The following is a 24697-nucleotide window of genomic DNA, read 5'->3' as shown; positions in this document are numbered from 1 at the left end:
GGGCACCTGGGTGGCTCAGTGGGTTAAGCCGCTGCCTTCGGCTCGGGTCATGATCTCAGGGTCCTGGGGTCGAGTCCCGCATCGGGCTCTCTGCTCAGCAGGGAGCCTGCTTCCCCTATCTCTCTCTGTCTGCCTCTCCGTCTACTTGTGATTTCTCTCTATCAAATAAATAAATAAAATCTTTAAAAAAAAATTCACAATAGGTTTTGGTCATTATGTAATTTTTCAATAATAAAAACCCTTACAATAACTATCACATAGAAGAATCCAAATCATTTTTTTTTTTTTTTCACTTCAAAAAGGAGTTCTCTATGTTTTAAAAAGAATGCAGAGAAGAGTTCATCCTATGGAACTAACTATCATTCTGGGGTGTAAGTACTGCTGAAGAAACCATCAGCTCAAATTTTAAAGGGGCTCTGGCTATTTGTGGCTGACAGTGAGCAAATTTCTAGGCATAGAAGTTGCGCTGAGAAATCAGTGACAAAAAGCGGAAGCCATGTTTGCTGTGTTCCCCGCTGCCAACTTCAACTATGCTAAAGAGGAAGGGTCTTCCATAGGCTGTGGACAACCATGGAAAAAGAATCATTCTCCACTGTTAAGATCAGGGATTGGCCAGCAAACTCTCCCTGTAACAGAGCAGACAGCTCCCACAATGCCTGCCCAGGTTGGTGAGTTACTAACTGCCATCTCTTCCCATTCTTCCTTTTCCTAATAAAACTATGCACTAGGAAAAGAAAAAAAAAGGAGTTTACACACTTGAAATGTTGGAAGCAATTGGTTTATGTCTCTAACTAAATCATCAAACTCCTAAGTTGTCTAGGAACCACCATTTTCCTTCTAGGAAATGAGACATTTGGGGCCTAAGGACAATTCTGATCCTTTTGCTTTGTCACTATCCCTATAGTCCACACCAACTCAGAAAACTGCTCACAACTATTTCATGAATTAGCTCAGATAAAGAGATGAACTGTCAGTCTTTTTCCCAATTAATAACGAATATTACTGGTAAAAATTATCAAAGCCAAATAAAATTGCTAACAAGATAAAAGTGCATGTAACATTGGTTATTAATTAAAAATTAAGAGTCATAGCTTGTTGGCAAAACTGAGATTAGGAGAATTGGACTTGGTCCAAAAAACACAATGGCAGGAGCTCCTCAATAAAATTTGCTATGAACAAAAAAGGAATGTTATATCAAATCTCTACTGAATAATTTAAATGAAAATAATTGATCCAATAAAAATAACAAGGATATCAAACTTAAAACAGTGTTTCTATTAATCAAAGTTAAGTAGCATCCCTTATCCTGATGAAATTCACAGACCAGTCTCATATCACCAATCCCAACTCTTATCTCATACAATTAAAAAAAAAAAAAGTATATATATACATATGTATGTATGTATGTATGTATTTGACATCATACAACTTTATTTTTAGGAGCTTGGAGGGCAATATTTAGCAATAAAGGACAAATACAGTGATGGGTCATTTCAAAAGTTATTCTTCATCCCATGTACTTTACCTGGCCCATTTGATGAGGTAAGGCAGATGGTTTAATAGACTGAAAGTATAAAAGGAGTAACGGATAATTTCTGTCATTGTCCAGGCAATAACATACAGAAGGACACTGTCTTCACTCTGCACCTGAAGGAGAAGGAAAACAAAAGCAAAAGCAAACACATAAAACATTTTAAGAAAGAAGCACTCCCAGTGCAGCGCCAGCCCCCTGCTCCCTTGCAGAGCCGAGCAGTTGAGCAAGTGGACACAGCCCTGGTCTGATCACCTGTGGCCACAGGCCAGGGGGAGCTTGCCAGGAACACGTGCCTATGACAGCAATCGTGTAGAGCCACGTGATTAGGGGCAAGTGAGAAGAACTCAGCTTACTCACGAGTCAGAGAGGAAGAAACAGGAATTCCATGAGCTATAGGCCACAGGAAAAAACACAGATGAGTGTGAGTTTTGTCTCTGGGCCTCCTGTGGAGAATGTGGACTGATGTTAGTGGGAGCCAAGACTAGTTAAAGAAGGTAGAAGGGCAAATTGGTAGGAAGCTGGGAGTCTATTAAGAAGAATTTTAATTTGATTTGCATGACAACTAAGAATCTAAGGAAATTTCAAAGAAGGGGAATGTAGTGATTGAAACGCAACTGAAGACAAGGCTCATTCACTAGGCAGGACGAATTCCAAGTGAGCAAAGAGCCAGAGACCACCTGAAAGGCAGTCTAAAAATTATAGAATCTTCCATGCTGATCACCAGAGGTGGCTAAAGCCAGAAGGGCTCTGGACTTTCCAAATTCCTCTGAATCACTTTAATGTTGAAAATGCAATGAACTTTAAAACAGCACCCCCCCGCCCCCGGTGGTTTTTTGGGGCCATTCTCATTAGATGCCTTGGACTGCAAATCTCACATGGAAATGTACCTCGGCTGCCCTGGCATATGCTTTCAGTGCCTCCACCAGTCCCCCAACCAGGTTTATAATGATCCTGGGTCCAGGCTTGAAGACCAGTAACAAGAAACTACCTTGCAACCAATTCACTCATGTTTTCTTGTATCTGAAACAGGCAGTTAGAGAGCCGGATGTGACTGAGAAATTCTACTGAGTGAACCGAACAGATTGACAAGATGGATCTGTCTCATTCCTAATGCCTAATACAACAAAGATACAGCATTCTAACTTTAACTTTTCTTCTTTGCATTTGCAACGTGAATAGTTTTTAACACTTACATTCTTCCTCAGAAAGTGTACATGGAGCGATCCACCTACACAATAAAATAACTAGTCATTTACATACCTATTAACTAAATTGCTCTGACAAAGAATTTCATAAATGCATAGTTACTAATCCCTAAAAATAATAAGAATTTTACATTGTCAAGAGCAAGAGTACTTTTTGCTTTCCTGGTGCTCTCATATTAGCCAAAGTAAAACCTAAACACCTCTGAAGCTTTTATGTTTCATTTTTCAGTCTGTCCCCAAATCCTTGCTTAAAATCCATCTATATCAAAACATAATTTCAGAGCACATTTTGCTTTTTGATGTATTTTATAATCCTCTTTATCTTAAGGAGGTGTGTTTTACAGTTATGGGATGAAGCCTTGCTTACAGATCTCTGGGTTGCAATAGAAAGTTCTTCCAATATTTTGCATTCTAATCACCTTGAAAGCAGGGAGTGTGTTTTATTCATCTTCTGATTCCCAAAAGCACTTTGTGTTTTTTACAAGTAGGAGCTCAATAAATGTTTGTGGAACAAACAAATTCAATTCGCACCCCAAGACTAAGTTCCTGCTTTTGATACCTGATATTAGTTTCTGTGTAGTCTTAAGCGGCCTGCAGAAGGACAAGTAACAAACCCCCCTCAAACCTCGCACTTTGATCCAGCCTAATCGGACTCATTTCCCCTGACACCCAAGTTAGACTTGAACCAAAAGAACTATAAAAGCTCAGACTCAGGCTGAATTTGTGAAAGCAGCTGCTTCCAGAGCCCAGCTGTGAAGACCAAGTTACAATTTTAAAAAGACAGAATGGGGGAAATGGCCATTTTATAAATGGTATCTTCAGATCAATAGGAAATAAAACACTGTTATTAAGAAGGGACTTGGAAAGAGGCGGCTGGATAGCTCAGTCAGTTAAGTGTCCAACTCTTGATTTCAGCTCAGGTCTTAATCTCAGGGTCATGAGTTCAAGCCCCACACTGGGTTCCAAACTGGGTGTGGAGCCTCCTTAAACAACAACAACAACGACGACAAAAACAAGGGACTTGGGTAACAGTTGGAGATCAAGCTCATCTGATTTGCAGATAATTACCCAATGACACAAAACAGGGGCAGAATGTAATGAGTTGAAGCTAGTAAGATCAATGAGACTCAAATGTATATTTGTACACCTGTGTTCACAGGAGTGTTATTCACAACAGCCTAAAGGTGGAAACAGACCAAATGCACATCATCAGATGAATCTGTAAACAAAATGTGTGTGTGTGTGTATATATATATATATATGCGCAAAGGAGTATTAGCCTTAAAAAGTAAAGGAATTCTGACACATGCTACAACATGGATGAACCCTGAACACAATCTGCTTAGTGAAGTAAGCTGGTCACAAAAGGATAAATACTATACAATATCACTCCTACATTACCCAGAGTAGTCAAATTCAGGGAGACAGGAAGCAGAAGCAGAAGGTTGCCAGGGGGTGGAGGGTGGGAGGAAATAGGGAATAGTGTTTAATGGGTAAAGACTTTTGCTTTGGGAAGATGAAAAATGCTCTGGAGACAGAGAGTGGTGATGATTGTACAACCATGGGAATGTACTTACTGCCCTTAAACCATACACTTAAAAATGGCTACAATGGTAAATTTTGTTATCTGTGTTTTACCACAATAAAAAAACCAGGAAGATAAAATTTAACAAGGTTAACTGCAAATTATATATGATTCAGCAACAACAAAACGATTCTGGTAAAGAATGGGGAAGACCTAGCTTATGACACCTAGAGATGAGTTTCTGGTGAACTACAACTTTATCCGTGCCAACAGCGTGCAGGTGGTTGTTCAGATGACCGACCGACCGACCAAGCAACCTACCAGTATTTGGCCACATTAACAGTCTCATCCCAATGATTCCACTCCAAGTGGATTAGATCCCACCCAGGGACTGAAGCAGGTTATAAGAACCCCTGAACTAGCAAGCTTACTATGGACAAGAGGGTAAATATTTCAAAATATGTAAATGAATGTTGTGTGCAAGAGGCATACGGACACAAGACTAATGTGTCCGACTTAGCAGGAGTAGAATATGTGGTCCGAAATAAGAACCCGGCAACAAACCAGATGACTAACAAAATAGGCCACTGCATGAACCCGTGTGCTCTCAGACCCTGGACACAGCCGAAGTGAGACTGCTCAGGAGAAAGTGCTATGAAGGGTAGAAGGCTGCCCTGGCCAGTGGCTGCCGAGCGCTTTCAGCTGCTGCTCTTTGGAGACGGGTGTGCTTATAACTTGTACGTGGGAAAGGCACGAAACTCTGGCTGAAAGGAACTTCCTTGCATAAGTGGAAATTTTTTTGGTTGGAAAAAAAAATGGGTAGAGCCTTTAAATAGTACTTCTTAAAAATAATTTTCCTTTATCAAAGAAGATGAGAGAAGAGAGAATAACTTTAAGACCTCCCTTTGTTATTGCCTGCTGACAGTATACCACAGCCATAGTTCCCTGGCGCTTCACTCCCTGACCGTAAGGTCTTCAGGGCTCCTGGGCTCCTGCTGGCTGGCTCTCTTGGCCTGAAACAGGTTTGTACACAAGGCAAGTGCGGGGTCTGTGCCCCTTAACTTGAATGATACCTTCTATTTGCTTTTTCTTTCTTTCCTTTTTATTTTTTTGAAAGCAAGAGTCGGAACCATTTTTCTAACAAGTGGGGAGCTTCCTTTCTATTAAGGGCCAGTGACTCAGAGAAAAAGGATCAATGAGGCTTTTTAAAAAAAAAAAAAAAAAAGATGAAGAAAAACTAGCCAGTTTAGCCTTGGAGGGGCTAAGGCCTAGATTATAAAAAGCTCAATCAACCCAGGAGCACCCAGGTGGCTCAGACAGTTAAGTGTTTGGCTCAGCTCATGATCTCAGGGTCCTGCGATCACGCCCCTCCTCCGAGCTAAACCCTCACACAGGGCTTCCTGCTCCAGCTTCCTGCTCAGCAGGAAGCGGGTTTCTCCCTTCGCCCTTTCCCCGCTCTCCGTGTGAGTTTTCTCTCTCTCTCTCAGATGGATAAATAAAATCTTAAAAAAAAAGTTCAACCCAGCTACTTTTTGAATTAGGAACTAGAAACAAAGAATTTCATTATCAAGACTAGAAGGTTTAACATGACCGCACAAAGATGTGCTGACAAATGGTCACACAGCATTACCCAGAACAGCCGAAAAGTAAAAACCAACCAAATGTGCTGCAACGGGTAAATGGATAAACAAAAAAAAAGTAACATAATCCATATAATGCAATACTATTTGGCCACACCAAAGGAAAGAGATACTGATACATGCCACAGCACACATGAACTTCAAAAACGTGATACTGAAAGATGCCAACTGAGAGATGCCAACTGCAAATGATTTCATTCATGTCAAACGTCCAGAGAAGGCAACTCTAGAAAGAGAAAGATTACTGGTTGCCAGGGGCTGGGAGTGGGAATGAACTTTAAAAGGCATGAGGACCACACTGAAGTGACAGAAATGCTCTAAAACTGGATTACAGTTTTTTTTGTGTGTGACGGTTACACAACTTGGTAAATTTACTAAACAGCATTGAATTGTACACCTAAAAGAGTGAATTTGATGGTGCGTAAATTATACCTCCATAAAGTTGTTTAAAAGAATATGTTTATTTTAAAATCTTTAATCTCTATGTCTAACAGGGTCTTAAAGTCATGACCCTGAAATCAAGAGTTTCACAATCTACCAACTGAGCCAGCCAGCCCCCCGCCCCCCGCCATGTTTACCTTAAATTATATTATTGCCTTTTAAGAGAAAAGGGGGCATTTGGGGCAAAAGTGGGGGGGAGGGGAGGAAAGAAATAAAAGGGGATTATCAAGGTTTACAAAAGAAAAGAGAGGGACAAAGGGTTGCCAAAAGTGTCCCCAGGCCCTGTTTCAAAGGTGCATTTCACCATCATGGAGTGGGTATGGGGCAGCTCTGCCTGTTTGGAAACCTTCCTCTGCCCGGTGCAGTCAGTGAGCAGAGTACTGGACCCTCCAGGCTGCAGGAGGCGGATTTCCGTCCGGCTCCACAGCGAGGGAGGCAGCACTGGGTGTGGGCGGCTTGTGTAATTTAGCCAAGGGAGTTTACATAGAAATTCAAGCTGGAGAAACAAATGGGTGCAAGAGAAAAACCTTTACACACAAATAGCATCATATGTTTGACTTTAAAAGGCTCAGGGAGTATCAGTACATGAAAAGCTGTCACTTTTATTACACTCAAAGAAAAACAGATGGTGCCATGGAGAAAAATCACTATTGTAGAACCCCTATTCTTCTTAGCATTCTGGAACCCACTGCTCACCACTCTGGTTATTTCAAAGAAATACCCTTATCATGCTTTATGGTAAGTGTTCCTTCCTCTTCTTAATACCCCCTTCATTTGTGAAGAGAGGAGATTTTGGTAAAATTTAAGAGCTGAGGAGTAGAGTTGGTTCTTGGCAGATCTCTGAAGAGTATGTTTGTCTTAAGTCTGCTCTGGCTGCCGAAATAAAATGGAGACTGCGGAGACTGGCGGCTTAAACAACAGAAATGTGAGCACCAAGTTTTCCCAGGCAGGGACGAGAGGGGAGAGCTCTCTGGGGTTCTCTTCTTGTAGGGACACCAGTCTCCTCATGAGGATCCCACCCTCACGACCTCATCTAAATCTAAGTACTTCCCACAGGCCCCATCCCCAAATACGGCAACACTACGGGATAGGGCTTCAGCACATGAATTTTTGGGGGGAGCACAATTCAGGCCACAGCAAAGTTCCCAACCAGGTGTTGACAAACTTTTTCTGTAAAAGACTAAGTAACAAATATCTCAGGCTTTGATGTCACATGTAGTCTTTGTCATGTATTCATCTTTGTTGTTTTATAATTTGTACCCTTTAAAAACATAAGAACCATTACAAATTACAGGCTAGATTTGGCCCACAGGCCAACACCTGTTCTAGGTTCATTTTGACTGCCACCCTCCCAACTTTCCCTTCCTGTGACCTATTTATCTCAACGAAAGTCATTCTTCAGTTTTCTTTGGACAGACTGTGTGTGGGTGTCAGGGGAGGGGATTAATATATCTCTAACCAGTGGACACTATGAAAAAAGTACACATAAGCCCGTTTTCATGTTATGCCATCTTACACCTCAGTAATCTCTTTTTTTCATCTGTGGTAAAATACATATAACATAAAACTTACTACTTTAACCATTTTAGATTATATAATTCAGTGGCATTAAGTACACTTACAAGGTTGTATGACCATTGCCACTATCCATTCCAAGCACTTTTCATCATCCTAAACAGCATACCCAATAACTATTAATCCCATTTCCCCCCTCTAGTCCCTGGTAACCACTAGTCTACTTTCTGCCTTTAAGAATTTGCTTATTCTAGGTACCTCATTTAAGGGGACTCATACAATATGTGTCCTCCTTTGTCTGGCTTATCTAACATAATAACTTCAAGTTTCATCCATGTTGTGGTATGTACCAGAATTTTTTCCATTTTCTTAAAATTCTTTTTTAGAGAGGGAGAGAAAGAGAGAGTGAGTGAGCATGGGGTTGGGAGGGGCAGAGGGAGAGTGAGACTCTTGGGCAGGCACCACACCCAGCACAGAGGCCAACACAGGGCTCCATCTCATGACCCCAAGATCATGATTGAGTTAAAATCAAGAGTTGGTTGTTTAACCGACTGAGCCACCCAGAGGCCCCACAGAATTTCTTCCCTTTTAAAAGATGAATAATATTCCATTGTTTATGTACATTATACTTTACTTATTCATTCAATTGCTGGTGGACATTTGGGTTATTTCCACTTTTTGGCTACTGTGAATAATGTTGCTATGAACATGGGTGTACATCAGAGTACCTTGTTTTTTGTTCTTTTGGGCATGTATCTAGGAGTGGAACTGCTGGGTCATATGGTAATCCTGTATTTAACTTTTTGAGGAATTGCTAAACTTTCCACAGTGGCTACACCGTCTTATATTCCCAGCAACAGTGCATAGGAGTTCCAATTCTCCCTATCTTTATCAACACTGGTCATTTTCTTTCTTTCTTTCCTTTTTTTTTTTTTTTTTGGAAAGTTATCGCAGTTATCCTGGTATGAAGTGGTATCTCACTGTGCCTTTGAAACATAGTCCTCAGTGGTTATTGGTGTTGAGCATTTTTTCATCTGCTTATTGGGTTATTTGTATATCTTCTCTTCATTAATGTCTAGTCAGGTCCTTGAACCATTTTTAATTGCTTAAAAAAATAATCCTTTTTAAAAAAAGAATTTATCGATTTTTTTGAGAGACAGCATGAGTGGAGGTAAGGGGCAGAGGGAGAGGGACAAGCAGACTCCCTGCTGAGCAGGGACACCAATGTGGGGCTCGATCTCATATCCTTAAGATCATGACCTAAGCTGAAGGCAGATGCTTAACCGGCTAAGCCACCCAGGCACCCCTGAATAATACGTTTTTAATAATTTTGGTGACAATAGCAGTAAAAATAATTATACTCAATAGTTACTGAACTCCTAATGTATACCAAGCATGTTTTTACATATATTGCCTCATTAAATCTCCATTTTACAGAGAAGGCAAATGAGACTTCTAGAAATTGAACCCAGGTCTGTGCCCCTAAATTCTGAAGAGTACACACACATACACACCCACACACACACTACTGTTGTGGGGAGAACACCTCTCTTATGAAATGAAGAGAACTTTTCAAAGGAACCCATATACAGAGCCAAGAACAGATAAGGTGAATGTGAAAATTTCCTAATATCAAGCAAGCTACTAAATCTTCCAAAAAATGTTGCTTACCTCTGAAGAGGAGACACTGAAGGAACTGAGTGGAATGGGCCCACTGAAAAGGACTGAGTAAAGTGTGAAAAATTCTAGATCACTGCTGTCCAGAGAGATCTTGAATATTTCTATGAAAGGAACTCAGTCATGAATCAGCTGACTTAAGACAGAAACCAACATAAGAATTTGAAACAAACCCTAATGAATTCCCTACAGTTAGTGTGAATCTTCTTCCCTGAGCCTTGCTTTGCTAATATTCTTCACTGCTTATTTTGTTTTAGCCCTGTTTTACTTCCTGGGTTTAACATTGCCAAGACCCCTAAAATCTATCTCAAAAGTTTGTTTCTCTTTTCTGTTCTCTGCAGGAATAAAACTAGAAAATACGATTTGAATTCAAAATGAAAACAAACTCATTAAAACAAAGATTAAAAAGAAAATGAGAAAAAAGAAAAAATGGAATACCTTATGGGACAAGCCTCTGGTTTTCCAGAGAAGCAATCATCCCAATCATTTCAAGTTTGTCTCTGGATAGGCATTAAAATTCACTTAAGAGTCTCTTTCCTTTCCCCTCAATGGAGGAGTCAGCATGGAGGCTGGGATAGGAAGCGACGTGGACATGAAGACCAGTGGGCCTGGAGGCCAAATAAATGGACAAAAGAGGGAAGGTTGAGGGGCTGCAGACAGGTGAACCAGAGTCTGGACAACCAAGGATAGGGAGGTGAGGGAGAGATAAGAGGTGATGGGTAGAAGAGACGATGAGTGTGGTTGGGAAATCATTTACATGGAATGAGTGAGTACACTGAGCAATGAAATCAGTATGCTAAAAAGAAAAATGGGCTGCTTATTTTTGGAGAGATATTTACAAACATGGAAGGAGGATGTGAGAAAGAACACTAAGGTGTTGGACTATAACTTGAGGAACCGGTATGAACTCATAATTAAACATACATACAGACATATCCACACAGAGCTATATAAATACTTTTAGATGTACATGTATATGAGTATATATGCATGTATAATATGTAAGTGTGTGTGCGCATGTATCTCCTAGCTTTCTCGACTGAGAGGACCTAGAAGCATTAACATGCCAGTAGCATAAAGCACCTCAGCCACCCAGATCTTGGTTCCTAAATACCTTCTCCAACTAAAAAGAACCAGAGCTCCTTGGCAAAATGGCAAAATGGCTGATTCCAGGAATGGGACTGGGGAAGTTTAAGGTAAGTCTGGAAGTTTTTTTTGTCAGAAAGTAGAGGGATGCTCAGTGAATGAGGGAGACACATCTGAAGAGCAAGTGGAAAGGGTTCCCCCAGGCCAAATTGGACGATTTTCACATCAAAGTAAATAACAGATTACGATCCACTGAATTGCATGGGAACTCATGAGTTCAAACTTATAGAAATGAAATGAATGAATGAATGAATGAATGAATAAATAAATAAATGGGAGAAAAGGAAAGGTACTCCTTATAGTAGGAAGCTACCCAATATATGTAAAGTAGGTAACAGAAATACAGGGGTCATCATCTAGTAACAACCACAGAGGTGGCTAACACAGGTGGGAGTCATGCCCACAAAATACTAACCAAGAAGGGGAAGACAGTGACTTGAAGGTGGGGAAAGTTGGCAGACACCACCAGGAGCAGGTGATCGGGGTCAACATCACTGGGATAGGATGGGCTGTCATGGCACTGCCATCTCACGTGATGCGTGAGCATGGCACCATTTCTGTAGTAACGTACATGACTTGAACTGGTTACGGGGGAACACTAGATGGATGTGGGTTGAGGGTCACCCTACAGAAATTAAGGCCTGTACTCTTTAAAACTGTCAAGGATTTAGAGACAGAACAAGACTATCAAGCTCTCCCAGACTGATGTGTCTTAACAGACCTGACAACTAAATGTAACATGTATGTAGAAGGAATAACACAGCAACATATTTCTTCCTTTTCCTGAGTATCCTAGCACAATCCTTAGCACAATACCTGGAGCACAGATCAGATATACTTAGTAAATGTTTGCCATCCCAGAATAGAAAAAAAAAAGTGTTTGGGCAACTAGTGAACTCTGAATGGGCCCTGTAGACAAGGTGGCAGTATTGTGTCAAATGCTGGTTTCTTGACTGGGAGGTTATAGGAAATCATCACCTCAATGGCAGGTGATGGAGGAGAATGTCTGCAACATGAACTTGAGTAACAGCAAGTACAGCTTGTTTTCAAGGTTCAGAAAAGGATGGATGATAATGGGTATATAAATATAGAAGAGAAGGTAATGGAACAAGTGCAGTAAAATGCCAGTAAGTAGGGAATCTGAGAGTTTCTGTACTTTTCTGGGGCCATAATTAGGAGCAAATACAATTATCACTTAGTTTCTAGATACACTGTTTCTGATATGAAGCCTCCGAATCTGCTGGAGAGGCAGGCTGTATAACCACAAAAAAGATACAAGAACAATTACAATAAAGCATATAAATCAGAGCACACTGACAGATGGTAACTTGTGAAGGAATAATAGATTTAATGCTGCCTCTCAATTGATATTATCTTAGATAGTAAATACGCTGAGGGCAGGTCCACAAACTTGCTTTGAAGAGGGGTTAGCTTTAATTAAAAGGCAAAATCTAATTTTTAAGACTTGAGAGAGAAAGAGTATGTGTTCATGTGTGCAGGGGGCAGGGGAGAGGGAGAGAGAGAATCTCAAGCAGACCCCTCGCTAAGCACAGAGCACGACTCGAGGCTCGAGCTCATGACCCTGAGATCATGACCTGAGCTGAAACCAGGAGTTGGGTGCTTAACTGACAGAACCACCCAGGTGACCCCAAAATCTAATTTCTAAGAAATGCTTTAGATTAGGATAATAATGATGATTAAGATAATGATAACTCCCATTTGCAGGGCTAATTATTCCTTAAGTATGATCAAAGTAATTATGTGTAAATTTTTATCAGCTAACTAAAACTATTTTAATAAGTATAAAAAATTTTTTTGTGAAAAGTCAATTATATCTGTTTTGAACCTCAGGACATGGAAAATAATTCAAAATAGCTGCACAGAACTTTGTCACTAAAATTTTTTGATAAGATTACATTATACAGAATATATAGCTAATATTTATTGAGCACTTCCTAAGTACCACACACTGTTCTAAGCACTATGTATATATTCCCAGAGTCCCCAGGACTACCCCATAAAGAGAAACAACTGGGCTGAGGATACTGGAACAGCTAAGTCACCATGTGATCCTAGCAGTACCCTCCTCTGCCTTACCAGCTGGCTATCCCACTCTATGGTACTGCTGTCGGCTCAGTTCTGCTCCTGGACTACGCTAGAAGCACTGTGAGGACAGGACCCATGATTTCCCTTCTCTCATGTATGTATTGCCCTTCATGCAATGGCCAAAGTGTAGAAGATACTGAATATTTGTTGAGTGATTAAGAATGAATGGCAACCCATCTGTAGTCCAGGCCTTCATGTTCTCTGGCTTGGCTGGAACAGCCTTGGGTGAGGAGGGCAGGAGAGAGTCAGGCCAAGGGTCACAGGGCTGTTGCCTGATTGATGATGTCAGCTGAGAACTTGGGCTGGAGAAGAGGACAGTTCTGACAATAATCCTGGTCTTTTCCATAATTTTATTAAGTTTTTGAATAAAAATAGAACTCATTTAGTTATCTACTTAAAAGAATTTTGTCCTTGATAAGAAAAAAATTGAAATGTAATAAATATTGACATGTGGTGGTTTAAAAAAATAGTTTGAATCAGTATTAGCCTTATTCACATGACAATTCATGTGTAAAGTGTCCTTCATGCATAGCATCTGTTAAAAATCCTTTATAGGGTATAGAGTAAACAAACCAGAAAATACTATTTCTTTTTTATGGAAAACGTGAGTTACATTATAAAGAAATATTAATATTCTTTCCCATTTAAAGGAGAGAAAAATGTGCATCCACATAGGTTTTTTTAAACCTACAGTTACAAGGAGACTGGTTAAAAAATTCTTTCCATTACAACACAACAACTAAGCACTCTTTTTTGGTGTGCATGATGGCCTAGTCAATTAATTTTTGGCTTACCAAAACAACTCTTGGTCATGAAATCAACTTTTCTGAACATGCAATGAATAAGACGTAGAAGCATGCAGTCAACACACAATGCTCTCAATCAATGCTGTACTTACGGTAAGGTCAGACATGCAGATCTGAAAGCTAACATGTCCCCACGAACCCAACTCTAATGCTACCATGTGGTCAGCCCGTTTCCTAGAAGACATGATGGGAAGGTGGTAGTTTCCTTAACCAGGCTCTTCTCTAATCATTACGGCTCTGGAAATCAGAGACCTTCAGACTTCTGAGCTGCCTGTCCTGAGATAAGCTACTTCCCACTCTGAGCCTCTGTTCCCTCATATAGAAACTGGGGAGAATATCTGTCTTTGCATGGTCGTTGTAGGATCAGAAAAGCATATAAAGTGCTTAATGGAGTGCTAGTGACTTAATAAACAGCAGCTGTTATTATTGCACAATAAGAAAAATTCAATTCAACAAATATTTACTAAGTTCCTACTATCCATGCTAGCTGACTCTGAGTCCCTAGTGGCCGCCTCTTTGGCTTAATTACCAAGACAATGTTTGTTGTTGTTTTGCTTTTCATTGTTTGGTTTGGTGCTGCTTAAGAGATGCCATCCCTCTCTCTACTTGAAGGTTAACATGCTTCTACCATCTCTCGGATGTCTGAGGACCTCCAGGTACTAGCTGGCTTTCCCAGCATTCTTCCTGAATTCTGTTTGATTCTCTCACTCCCAAGGAGTATGTTATTTCATGCAACTATTTTCTTCACCCCAACTCAAGCATGGAGGCTCATCAGAATGGGGTCACAGGCAGTCCCAACCTGGAACCTGTATGTCTAATCCAGTCTAGAACCACAGCGGTAGGTTCCCGTGATTCCATAGGGAGGGCTGCGGCATACTCGCCCCACAGAGTCTGTCCCTAAACTTTCAAGTGCCATGTGCCTGCTCAACACTTTGGGGTTGGGGGAGAGGACCGATCATTGTCAGAAACCTAAAAAGACATTCAAAAGAACACGAGGTTGGTCACAGATATTGTGAAACGGCATGGTTCTTCGGGTTCTCTAACAGTCTAATGATTGTGAAATCTTCAATAAGACAGAAAATAAAAATCAAGACTATGAATACCATCCCCTGGATTGTAGATGTTCTGTTCGGGCTTGTATGGTGCTTTAAAGATATCGGAGCCAGTTTTTAAAGCTGGTAGATTCCACATAAAAAAATAATTTCTACCTTTTCTTTAAAAATTCATACTGCCTATCACTGGACCCACTTGGCAATCACTAGCTGTAGCTGAAATGAGTACCTCTGTTCTTGTGAGATGTACACCCTCCAGCTGCTGGGTTCTTCTTGAACTTTCTCTTCAAACTCACCTGTGGGATAATCATCTGCTGCCAGCTCACAGCTTCTGCACAGGTCACAAAGTGCTACCCAAAGGTCACATTTTGAGAAGCTCGAGTTTTAAAAACTATACAGTATTACTTAAAAACTTGGTTAGCTTGATTAGCTTTTTCAACATAATTTTTAGGCAATGACCTCAACAAGATTCCTTAAACCTGACCTAACAGTCCAGCACCAAATGCAGAACGCAGACGAGATGCACACTTTTCAAGTTTTTGGTTATTCTGGTAAATTTTTTGCCAGTGCAAAATAAGGTAAAAAAGAGAAGATGCCCAAACTCCTCTTGTTAAACATTTATGGTGGCAATCTGAAGAAAACAAAAGTTAAGTCTTTAATGCGCCAAGTCTGATAATTAGTTCTCCCCCAAACCCACTTCTAAAATGCAAAGCATACTCTCGGCATGCACCCACACACAGCCGCACATGTACATCAAGTCACATCTTACAAATTCCCGAAGTGCACCAGGGTTTCACTTCAGACTTGAAAAGGGGTCCTCTTTCTGGAAAATGCAGACAACTTAGTAATATGCTTTATTTTATTCGTGATGCATCACAGCTTGTCAGGAGAGGTGCTTGACGAGGGTTTCCAGAGATGAGTAACTATAAAACATTACTGAACCCTCTTCCCTGAAGAAACTAAAATACATTTTATCTATATTTCAGAGGAGCAGGGAGTTGGGGATGAGTTCTTCAGGCTGCCCCAACATTGTTGAGATTCCCAACGAGACCAGTTATCGCTGCATTCACCATGCAGGCCAGTTGTCAGAAGGCTGACTGTACATCTTATCAATTTATATATTTTTAATTAAACTGTCTCATACTCCATATTCGTGCTTAAAAATAAAGTTATACTGAAAAAGCTACAGTATATAAAAGACCGATTTGGCAGAGGAGAAGGTAATTTAAGAGATAGTTTCTCCTCCCACATATTGAAAGTTTTCAAATGAATATTAACCAATGCTTTAGAAATGCCACTCATTGTACTGTGGAATACACCTGTTTAAAAGCAATTTATAGGTAATAATTTTTAACTTTCCTTGACTTTGATGACATATTTTAGCAATGCTCACGATGCAAGTCAATCATCTCACTTTTACAGTGTGCAATGAGAATCTTCGAGCTCATTGGGATAATAATGTTGACTGTACTTCTATGGCACCTTTTGCCTCAAAAAGGATAGAAAAGGCTTGTGAAATGCTTTTCAAAAAGGGCAAGCCTGGGACATGCTATCACGATGAATCCATTGTTGCGGGGGCCAAGTTGCAGGCCTCTGACAGGTTGGGCCCTCATGGTCTTCCGCCTCACCAGCTAATCAACTGCTCTCTGTGCAACAGAGAATACCATCCACACCGTTTCCCACATCTGCAGGTAGGGTTTTTGTAAACATTTAAGCTTGTTAAAAAAAAAAAATCCCTGGGTCTAAAGGACACAGCATACCAATTATACTGTATAAATCTCTTTCAACTATTTTTTAAAAAATCACACACTTGGGGATACCTGGCTGGATTGGTCAGTGGAGTGTGTGACTCTCAATCTCAGGATTGTGAGTTCAAGCCACACATTGGGTGTGGAGGCTATTGAAAAAAAATTTAAAAAGTAAAAAGATCACACAGTCATGCACATATGAGATCAAATATATGAAAACCCAATTGACTGAAATCAAGAGAATGGCAAAATAACATCACACTGAACATCTACAGCTACACTAATATGGCAACCTCCAATAACATGCAGCTATTTCCAATTACATTACACGAAATTAAAATTTAGTTTTTCAGTCATAATAACCTTATTTCAAGGGTTCAATGTGTTCACATATAGCTAGTAGCTACTGTACTGAATGGTGCTGACAGGAACATTGCTACCATTGCAGAAAGTTCTACTAGACAATGCTGGGGAAGAGCACCTACCTCAAAGACAAATGTTGGTACCCAAAAGTTCCCTTATTTGGCTTGGAATAAACAATCTTATATAAGCACCTTACTGCATTTCATTTTCAGACCATGGATGAGAACGGTTTTGAACACCAGAATTCAGTTCCTGGTGACTGTCCCCTGACAATACATCTCAGCAGCACAGTTCCGTGACACAGAGCTTTGCTTTGCCATGTGATTCTTTAATTTGAATTGATGCCATGTAACCAAGGCTGAAACCATGTAAGCTCCCGCCTGTAAACCTCATGTTCTTACTTGGAAAACGACTATTTCACACCCAAGGTATCCATCTTTTCCTTCCTTCATGCTCATTCCTTCTCCATGATAGTTTTTTTTTTAACTTTTTTTTTTTTTTTTTAGATTTTATTTATTTATCTGACAGACAGATCACAAGTAGGCAGAGAGGCAGGCAGAGAGAGAGGAAGGGAAGCAGGCTCCCAGCCGAGCAGAGAGCCCGATGCGGGGCTCGATCCCAGGACCCTGAGATCATGACCTGAGCCGAAGGCGTGGCTTAACCCACTGAGCCACCCAGGTGCCCCTCCATGATAGCTTCCTAATGCCAAGAGTCAAGCATCCTTGTTAATCTCAGGACTGCAAGGAACCAGATTTGGCTCTAAACAGGCTTCCTTAGATTTGTAAATAGCAGCAATACATAGATTAAGATACTACCTGATAGTATAGAAATGTCTAATGCTTGAAGATGATGCATTCCAACAGTAAGTTTCTTTGTCAGAAAATTTCACTATCAAAAAATAGGAGCAATGTAGTCGACCCCCCTGATGCATCTAGAACATCAGTTACAAGAGGAATGGAGACTTTAGCATAATATATAAAAAGACTAACTGAAGTATAAAATGTACTAGAAAACCTAAGATCTGGAAGGTCTGGGGCAGAGGAAAAAGAAGAAACCAGCAGTGCTCAAGCCTGAAAGGACTGGGCATCTCCAGGGCAATGGATCTGCAATGAGTCAGGCTGGGGCAGGTTTGGCCCTTGCTCCTCCTCCCTTGAGTGAGACTGCCGCCCCCCCCCCGCCCCTGCTCCCCTGCCGCCCATTGAAAATATGAAAACAACCGTGCAGGCTTTTGGGGCATTTCCCTAATGTAACTATTGCTTCTGATGCCAGAGTTGACAACTGGGAATGGTGGATGTCAGAGTTAGCCCTTGGGGTGAGAGAGCAGAAGAAAAGGTCCTGAGAAGCTTCAAGTGTAGGGGTGTCTGTGGGGCAGGGTCACCCCAGGGAGGAGAGCCCAGAGGAGAAAAAGATTAACATTAAAGACAAATGAAACCAAATTCCTGACTTTGTTGAACTTGGTACCTAGTCAATGATTAACTGACAAAGGGGGCTATGTTCTGTAGGAAGTGGTGGTAATTCTGGCTTACATGGTTTAAGATACTTGATTGTTTCTTGCTTTAACACAATTGACTTAATTATCAAAGAACAGGACCACCAGACTATATTTTGAACAAATGAGTCCCAATGGAGTTTCTCAAGGGCTACAAAAGCACTAAGACAATGGGAGAAAGAAGCAACATGAGATGGCAGAAGTGAACTTATAAAAAATCTAAATATCTTTCAGTATTTTGAAATAAAAATCTTTATACATAGCTCAAGAAAATGTTGGGAAGAGACAGAAATACACTGCGGGGAAAATAGGCAATCTGATTTTGCCCAAATCCCCTATGCTAAATATAGGCAACGGCAGAATGAACCACCTAGCTATGAGGAAAGTACCACTATCTTCAAGTGTCCATTAGGAACAGCTGTGGAATTGGCAATACAGTATGCCACCTTTGTCTGGGACTTGTCTCAAGTTTGACAGTGTCTGATTAATGATCAAATATTGAGGTTTTCTACCTTTAGGAGAAGTGCTAATTTTAAAAGTGAAGGTGATGCAAATCCACCTCCAGAAATATTTAAAATAGAAAGTATGGGAATAGATGGAATTGTGTGGAGAATCTGAGACATTTGACATTCCAGGGGGCAAAAGAGGCTGAATGTATCCTGAGGGCCTTTGCTAAGATGAAGTAACACCATGGTAAGGGTGTGCCAGAAGACAGAGTGGCATGGCTTCAGGTCCAAGTACAGAACCTGAGGGGGGACATGGTGCCCCCGACACAGCATTTAGCTCCTCATCTGATGGATGGGGAGAGAGGGTGTCCTTCCTGCCTCAGGGAAAAACACTGTGTTCACAGATGGCCATTAGGGACAAGAAGCATGTGCCACCACAGGAAACACTAAAGGAAAAGCCAAACCTCGAGAGGTGACAGGGTACGTGCATGCTGTGAGGCCAGCAGAAAAGAAAAGCCTGTGATGCAACCAGAATTGGATGAGGAGTGTGGGAGTGAGGGTGTCACTTCACTTAGTATTTTAGTTTCCGCAAGAGTGAAAAAGAAGAGAAAAGGAGAGGAAGAAAAAGCAAACTGTTCATCCCTGAAAGAAGGAACATTCCTTCTGAGGTGAAACTGCTTTACAACAGCTTTCAGAAGCTACTTGGCAAAAGCTGCACCCTAGAGACCTTGATTTCTGAATAAGGCTGCCGTGTCTCTATAAGCCTTCTCACTTCATCTTCACAAAAACTCCACGACATAAGCAGGACAGATATTCGCATTATAGATGAGAAAAACAAGGCCTAGAACATTGAGCTATTTTGCCCTAAGCTACAGGGTAAGCGTCAAAGTTGATTCTCATTAACTCCTCACACGAGTTATGTGCACTAAACCTCCAGGTTCTAGAATACTGAGTTCTAATTACCTAGAACATAAAACTGACCAAGGAAGGTGACATTTTTTGACAAATCCCAGGAAGAGAAGTGTCTGTACAGTATCTCCTCAGGTGGGAATGACGTCCTAAACAATCTGCCTGCTGGTTATGGCCAGGCACAGTGAAGCACATGCCCGAGGACAGAGCCCTTCCCAGGACCCACACCAAAGTGAAGCAGCTGCATTCCTTATCCTTTATCTTAAAAACAAACAAATAAAAGTTACTGCTGCTTCTTTAATGCTGTGGTTTCTGATCATCCTCTGCCTTCAAGGTGCGCCTCCCAGGCTTTCTCTGACAGGAGCATGAGTCTCAGCTCAGCAGACGCTGTACTTTGGAAAAAGGTCCAGAAACTCCACAGCGCCTTTATTCTAGTGGTATGAGGGAACCCTAAAGCTTTCATTCTTCAAGAATGAAACTATGGTTCTTGGACTCGAAAAGAATGGTGAGAGCTGGTTAGGCTTCAAGTAAATTAAGTAGAAATATGAAGGATTATCAAGAAAAGAGAAGGTCAATTAAAATTACATCACAAAAAAATAATAAAATTACATCACAACATACGGTGTCTTAGATCATACAATTATCTGAGGAGCTTATTCACAATGATCTTCTCTGGCTCCACTCCCAGAGAGTCTGTATCAAGTGTGGGGTGGGACTTGGAATGGGCATTTTTAAATAAGCTTTCTGGGTAATTCTATTCCAAATAATCCATAAGCCCCAACAGAAAAAAAGTCTTGGAACTTTCAAGGAGAAAGGCTAGTTAATTGGAGGGACTCATCACAGAGCTACTGGGCACAGAAACAACAGAGGAGCAAGTGGGCAATGTGCCTCCGACGAGTGCCCAGAGCCCACAGCTCATACGTACACTTCATATACAGAGAGATGATCAGTCTGAGAATCCTAGCTCAGCATGCGTGCGGCATGCTAGAACTGCTTCAGACGCATGTGTTCCTGCATCTGAGACAGGGGTTTTCCACTCCATTTGGGATAAAGAAAGCATGGTCAGCACCCAAAAATAAGGTTGTGTTCATACCACGACTTAAACGGTGAGAAGGAAGCTCTGATATAGAGGGAAAACTTTGGAATCAGAAGTCCATTCCCAATTCTGCTTATTTGGATGTGTGACAATCACATTGCTTCTCTAGTTTCTGAACTCTAACTGAAGGCTACAACCTACCTCAAGGGACAGTTATCAAGAGTGAATGATCATAATATATCTTAATAAAGCCTTCTGTAAACTGCAATGCATCAAACAGAGATCAGTAGAATGATTAAAAAACTGGAGGTTACTTTCTTAAACACTGATTGCAAGCTTTCTGTAAGCATCTCACTGAGAAGTTGACAAGAATGGCAGATTAAGTATCACAAAGCCCAGTAGCATGCCAAAAAGAGATGGGAAACAGATGACTGGTAAAAGGAGGAGAACTCACAGAACATTCTGGAAGAATGCAGGAAAACATCCCTTTCTCCATTGGTGGCAGAGGGTGAGGAAGAAAGGAGACAAGGCTCAGCACTCAGCACTCAAGCAGGGTATAGCTTTATTTTATGCAAGCTATTACTAGTAGACTGTAGATGGTATTCAGTGCACTTGGGCTAAAGTCACAGTGAGAGTCCAGCAACTTCTTTCTCAACTACTGCCCAGGGATTTCTCCTCAGAACATCGTGATCTTCAATTGAGAACTCCAACAAGGATTTGGATGACTTCTTCTAAGAGGGCTGGGTCAGAAAAAGGGACAGTGGCTCATTTATGTATCTAGGAAACTGGGGACCAGCATAGCTACTTTTGAACAAAAGAATATATGCTCTATGAACACATGTGTTTTTGAAGGGGGGTTTATAGTGAGGGATAGAAGGTAGCATTTTCCACTGCAGTTCACGTTGAAAAATGCCAGTCTTGTTTCAGCTCAATGAGGATAGAATGGACAGACTCAAATACAGTGTGAGGGGAAAAAAAGCCCCTAGTAGTCTGATGTGGCTGCAGCAGTGGCCAGCCTGGCTAAGAGATGGAGAAGGAGCCAGTTCAAGCCTGGGACACAGGTAGGAAAAGTGGAAAGGAAAGAGGTCAGCTAGAATTGCTGATTCCTATGTCCTACCTCCCACCCCGAGCTTGTCATTTTTGTCAGAAGCTTTACTATGCTCATATGAGCTCTTTAGAAGGAAAAAAATGAGGTTATTTGCTATACTTAGTTAAGAAAAGCTTTTCATTGAAGAGACCACAATTATTTCTTTAATATCCTGCCAATCAAGATATCACACTAACTGTTGGGTGAGTCCTTTTATATCATAATAGAAAACCATCTGGTCACCTTCTGGTTCTATGATGTACACAGCAACACTTATGTGACCAACATTCCATGGGTAGAGAATTAAAATGACCAGTGAGATGCATGTCCTATATGTCCTATAAAGCCTGTTAAAAGGAAATATATCTCACATATAAAAAGGTAAAATCTAGTCTTAAAAGGTATATAAGCCCCACCTTAGGACACCACGTACAATTACAGAAAAACAAGGGGAATGAGCATGGAAAATATGAGAAGTCCAAAGAAAGGGGGTAGAAAGAGTCCATATCCAAATATAATGCTATAAATGTGAAGAATTCTTACCAAGTTAGAGGAGAATAGGATGTAAAAACAAACTGAGAATGAAAGTAGAATAAGACTTTGAAAATTACTGGGGCGCCTGGGTGGCTCAGTGGGTTAAAGCCTCTGCCTTCGGCTCAGGTCATGATCCCAGGGTCCTGGGATCGAGCCCCACATCGGGCTCTCTGCTCAGCGGGGAGTCTGCTTCCCTTCCTCTCTCTCTGTCTGCCTCTCTGCCTACTTGTGATCTCTGTCAAATAAAAAAAAAAAAAAAAGAATTTGAACATTACTATGAGAAAGTGAAATATATTTTATAAAGCAGTTATTTCTGACATCAATTTCTTTATGTGTTAGTTGTGTGGTTCCCACTGTTAAAGTAAACAGAGTTGAATATAAGGGAAATAAGGATAGTTCAATGATGTTTCAGGAAACAGAAGAATGGAAGTTTAGCAGGGAAGCCATAAGTACTGTTATATAGAACAAAGTGAATTATAGCTAATATGAGACTCTAAGGCAGGAAAAATAGGATTTGACCAAGAGCAGGGACTGAGGACCAGGTGACAGAAACCAGACTGGCCTCTGAAATGCCACAGCAACCGGCTCTTCACATTAGCTATCGATGACCTGGGGTGAGCTGGGAGGGCATCTACACTGCAAACAAAATAATGAAAGAAAAGGGGAACAAGGAAAAGAGAACGATGATCCCTGAACAGCAGAAACACTAAATCCTAATTACGTGAGAAAGGAGCAAGTCAAGTAATTAGTAGGGTGTATGTGAAAGGAAGAGGACCCAAGAGATGGCAGAAAGACAACACAATTAACTGCACCGCATTTTTAAGAAAATGGTATGTCAATGATAGTGGAAACTAGGTATGTTTGGTTGCAGAGAAACAATTTGGAATATGCAAATATAACAAGTGCACAACTTACTGCAGAGCTCAAATAGGACACTATATATGAACCATCTGAAATGGTCAAATCTGCATCTATCAGGTAGTATGGTTACTGAGGACAATAGCTAGGTCCCCGTACCTGTCTGTAATTCACACAGTTAATAGCTTTTAAGCCAAACAGTCTTAATGATCGCTCAGGAAATCCTGGCAAATGTTGCTAATTATGGCAAATGTTGGTAATATGGCAAACAAAACTGCTTGAAACGAATTATAAGCATTTTAGAGTTACCTGTTACCCCCTCTGCCAGAAGCAGAAAAGGAAAAGAGTGATCATTAAGGCAGAAGAGTGGAGAAAAAAAATCAGAAGCCATAAATAATCTATCAGTGGAGCATTAGCACCTGAACAATTAATATCTAATTATTTAGGCAAAGCCATCACATAGCCTGTAGCTGACAATACTGTCTTCATGTACCTAACATTTAATTCCTGAAACTACATTATTACCTGTTTAAGACTATGAATGAGCTCCTACCAGAAAAATAGTTTAGATCACTTGAGACTATCAGGAAGTTAATAAGTTGGTACTTAAAAAGGAAATAATGTAAATACATAAGTAAGGGAGGAAGAAATACTGGTTAAAAATGATGATTTGTAGAACTTTGAAATGGAGAGCTTACACGGTATAAGTAAAGTAACTTTTCCTTACTCCGTAAACAAGAGTGAGAAAAGGGCAATTCGCCCCATTAGGATACATGCCTAGAAGACACAAATAGACATTTCTTCAAAGAAGATATACAAATGGCCAACAGACACATGAGAAAATGCTCCATATCACTCAGCATCAGGGAAACACAAATCAAAACCACTATGAGATACCACCTCACAACAGTAAGAATGGCTAAAATTAACAAGTCAGAAATGACAGATGTTGGCAAGGATGTGGAGAAAGGGGAACCCTCTTACACTGCTGCTGGGAATGCAAATGGGTGCAGTCACCCTGGAAAAACAGTGTGGAGATTCCTCATAAAGTTGAAAATAGGGCTACCCTACGACCCAGCAATTGCACTACTGGGTATTTATCTAAAGGATACAAAAATAGTGATTCAAAGGAGCACATACACCTCTGTGTTTATAGCAGCAATGTCCACAATAGCCAAACTATGGAAAGAGACCAGATATCTATCAACAGATGAATGGAAAAAGAAAATATGACATATATATATACACACATATATATGTATATATATGAATATTACTCAGCCACCAAAAAAAAAGAAACCTTGCCATGGGCAACAATATGGATGGAACTAGAGAGTATTATGCTAAGCAAAATATGTCAGAGAAGACAAATACCACATGATTTCACTCATATGTGGAATTAAAGAAACAAAACAGATGAACATAGGGGAAGGGAAGAAAAAATAAAATAAGACAAAAACCAGAGAGGGAGGAATCCATAAGAGACTACAGGGCTATAGACTGTAGGACTATAGGACTATATAGACCTATAGGAAACATACTGAGGATTGCTGGAGGGGCAGTGGGTGGGGATATGGATA

General features: G+C 40.7%; 1 protein-coding gene and 1 long non-coding RNA gene across 2 annotated transcripts in view; one reads left to right on the top strand and one right to left on the bottom strand.

The window, feature by feature from the left end:
- HACD2 (3-hydroxyacyl-CoA dehydratase 2) overlaps window positions 1-24697 on the bottom strand; it is a 114487-nt gene that overhangs the window by 6672 nt on the left and 83118 nt on the right. The window contains exon 5 of the mRNA XM_004745438.3: window positions 1526-1647. Coding sequence (XP_004745495.2) covers window positions 1526-1647 — 122 coding nt within the window. The remainder of the gene's footprint in view (window positions 1-1525; window positions 1648-24697) is intronic.
- On the top strand, window positions 7044-17194 carry LOC123394443. The gene is made up of 4 exons (XR_006609218.1): window positions 7044-7083; window positions 10568-10733; window positions 12683-12883; window positions 16971-17194. It is a non-coding gene; the product is annotated as an uncharacterized LOC123394443 (long non-coding RNA).

This window comes from Mustela putorius, unplaced genomic scaffold (genome assembly GCF_011764305.1).
Source record: "Mustela putorius furo isolate JIRA1106 unplaced genomic scaffold, ASM1176430v1.1 tig00003834_pilon_pilon_pilon, whole genome shotgun sequence".
NCBI lineage: Eukaryota > Metazoa > Chordata > Mammalia > Carnivora > Mustelidae > Mustela > Mustela putorius.
The sequence above is the reverse complement of the archived record's forward strand: the minus strand, read 5'-3'. Positions and strand labels throughout refer to the sequence as shown.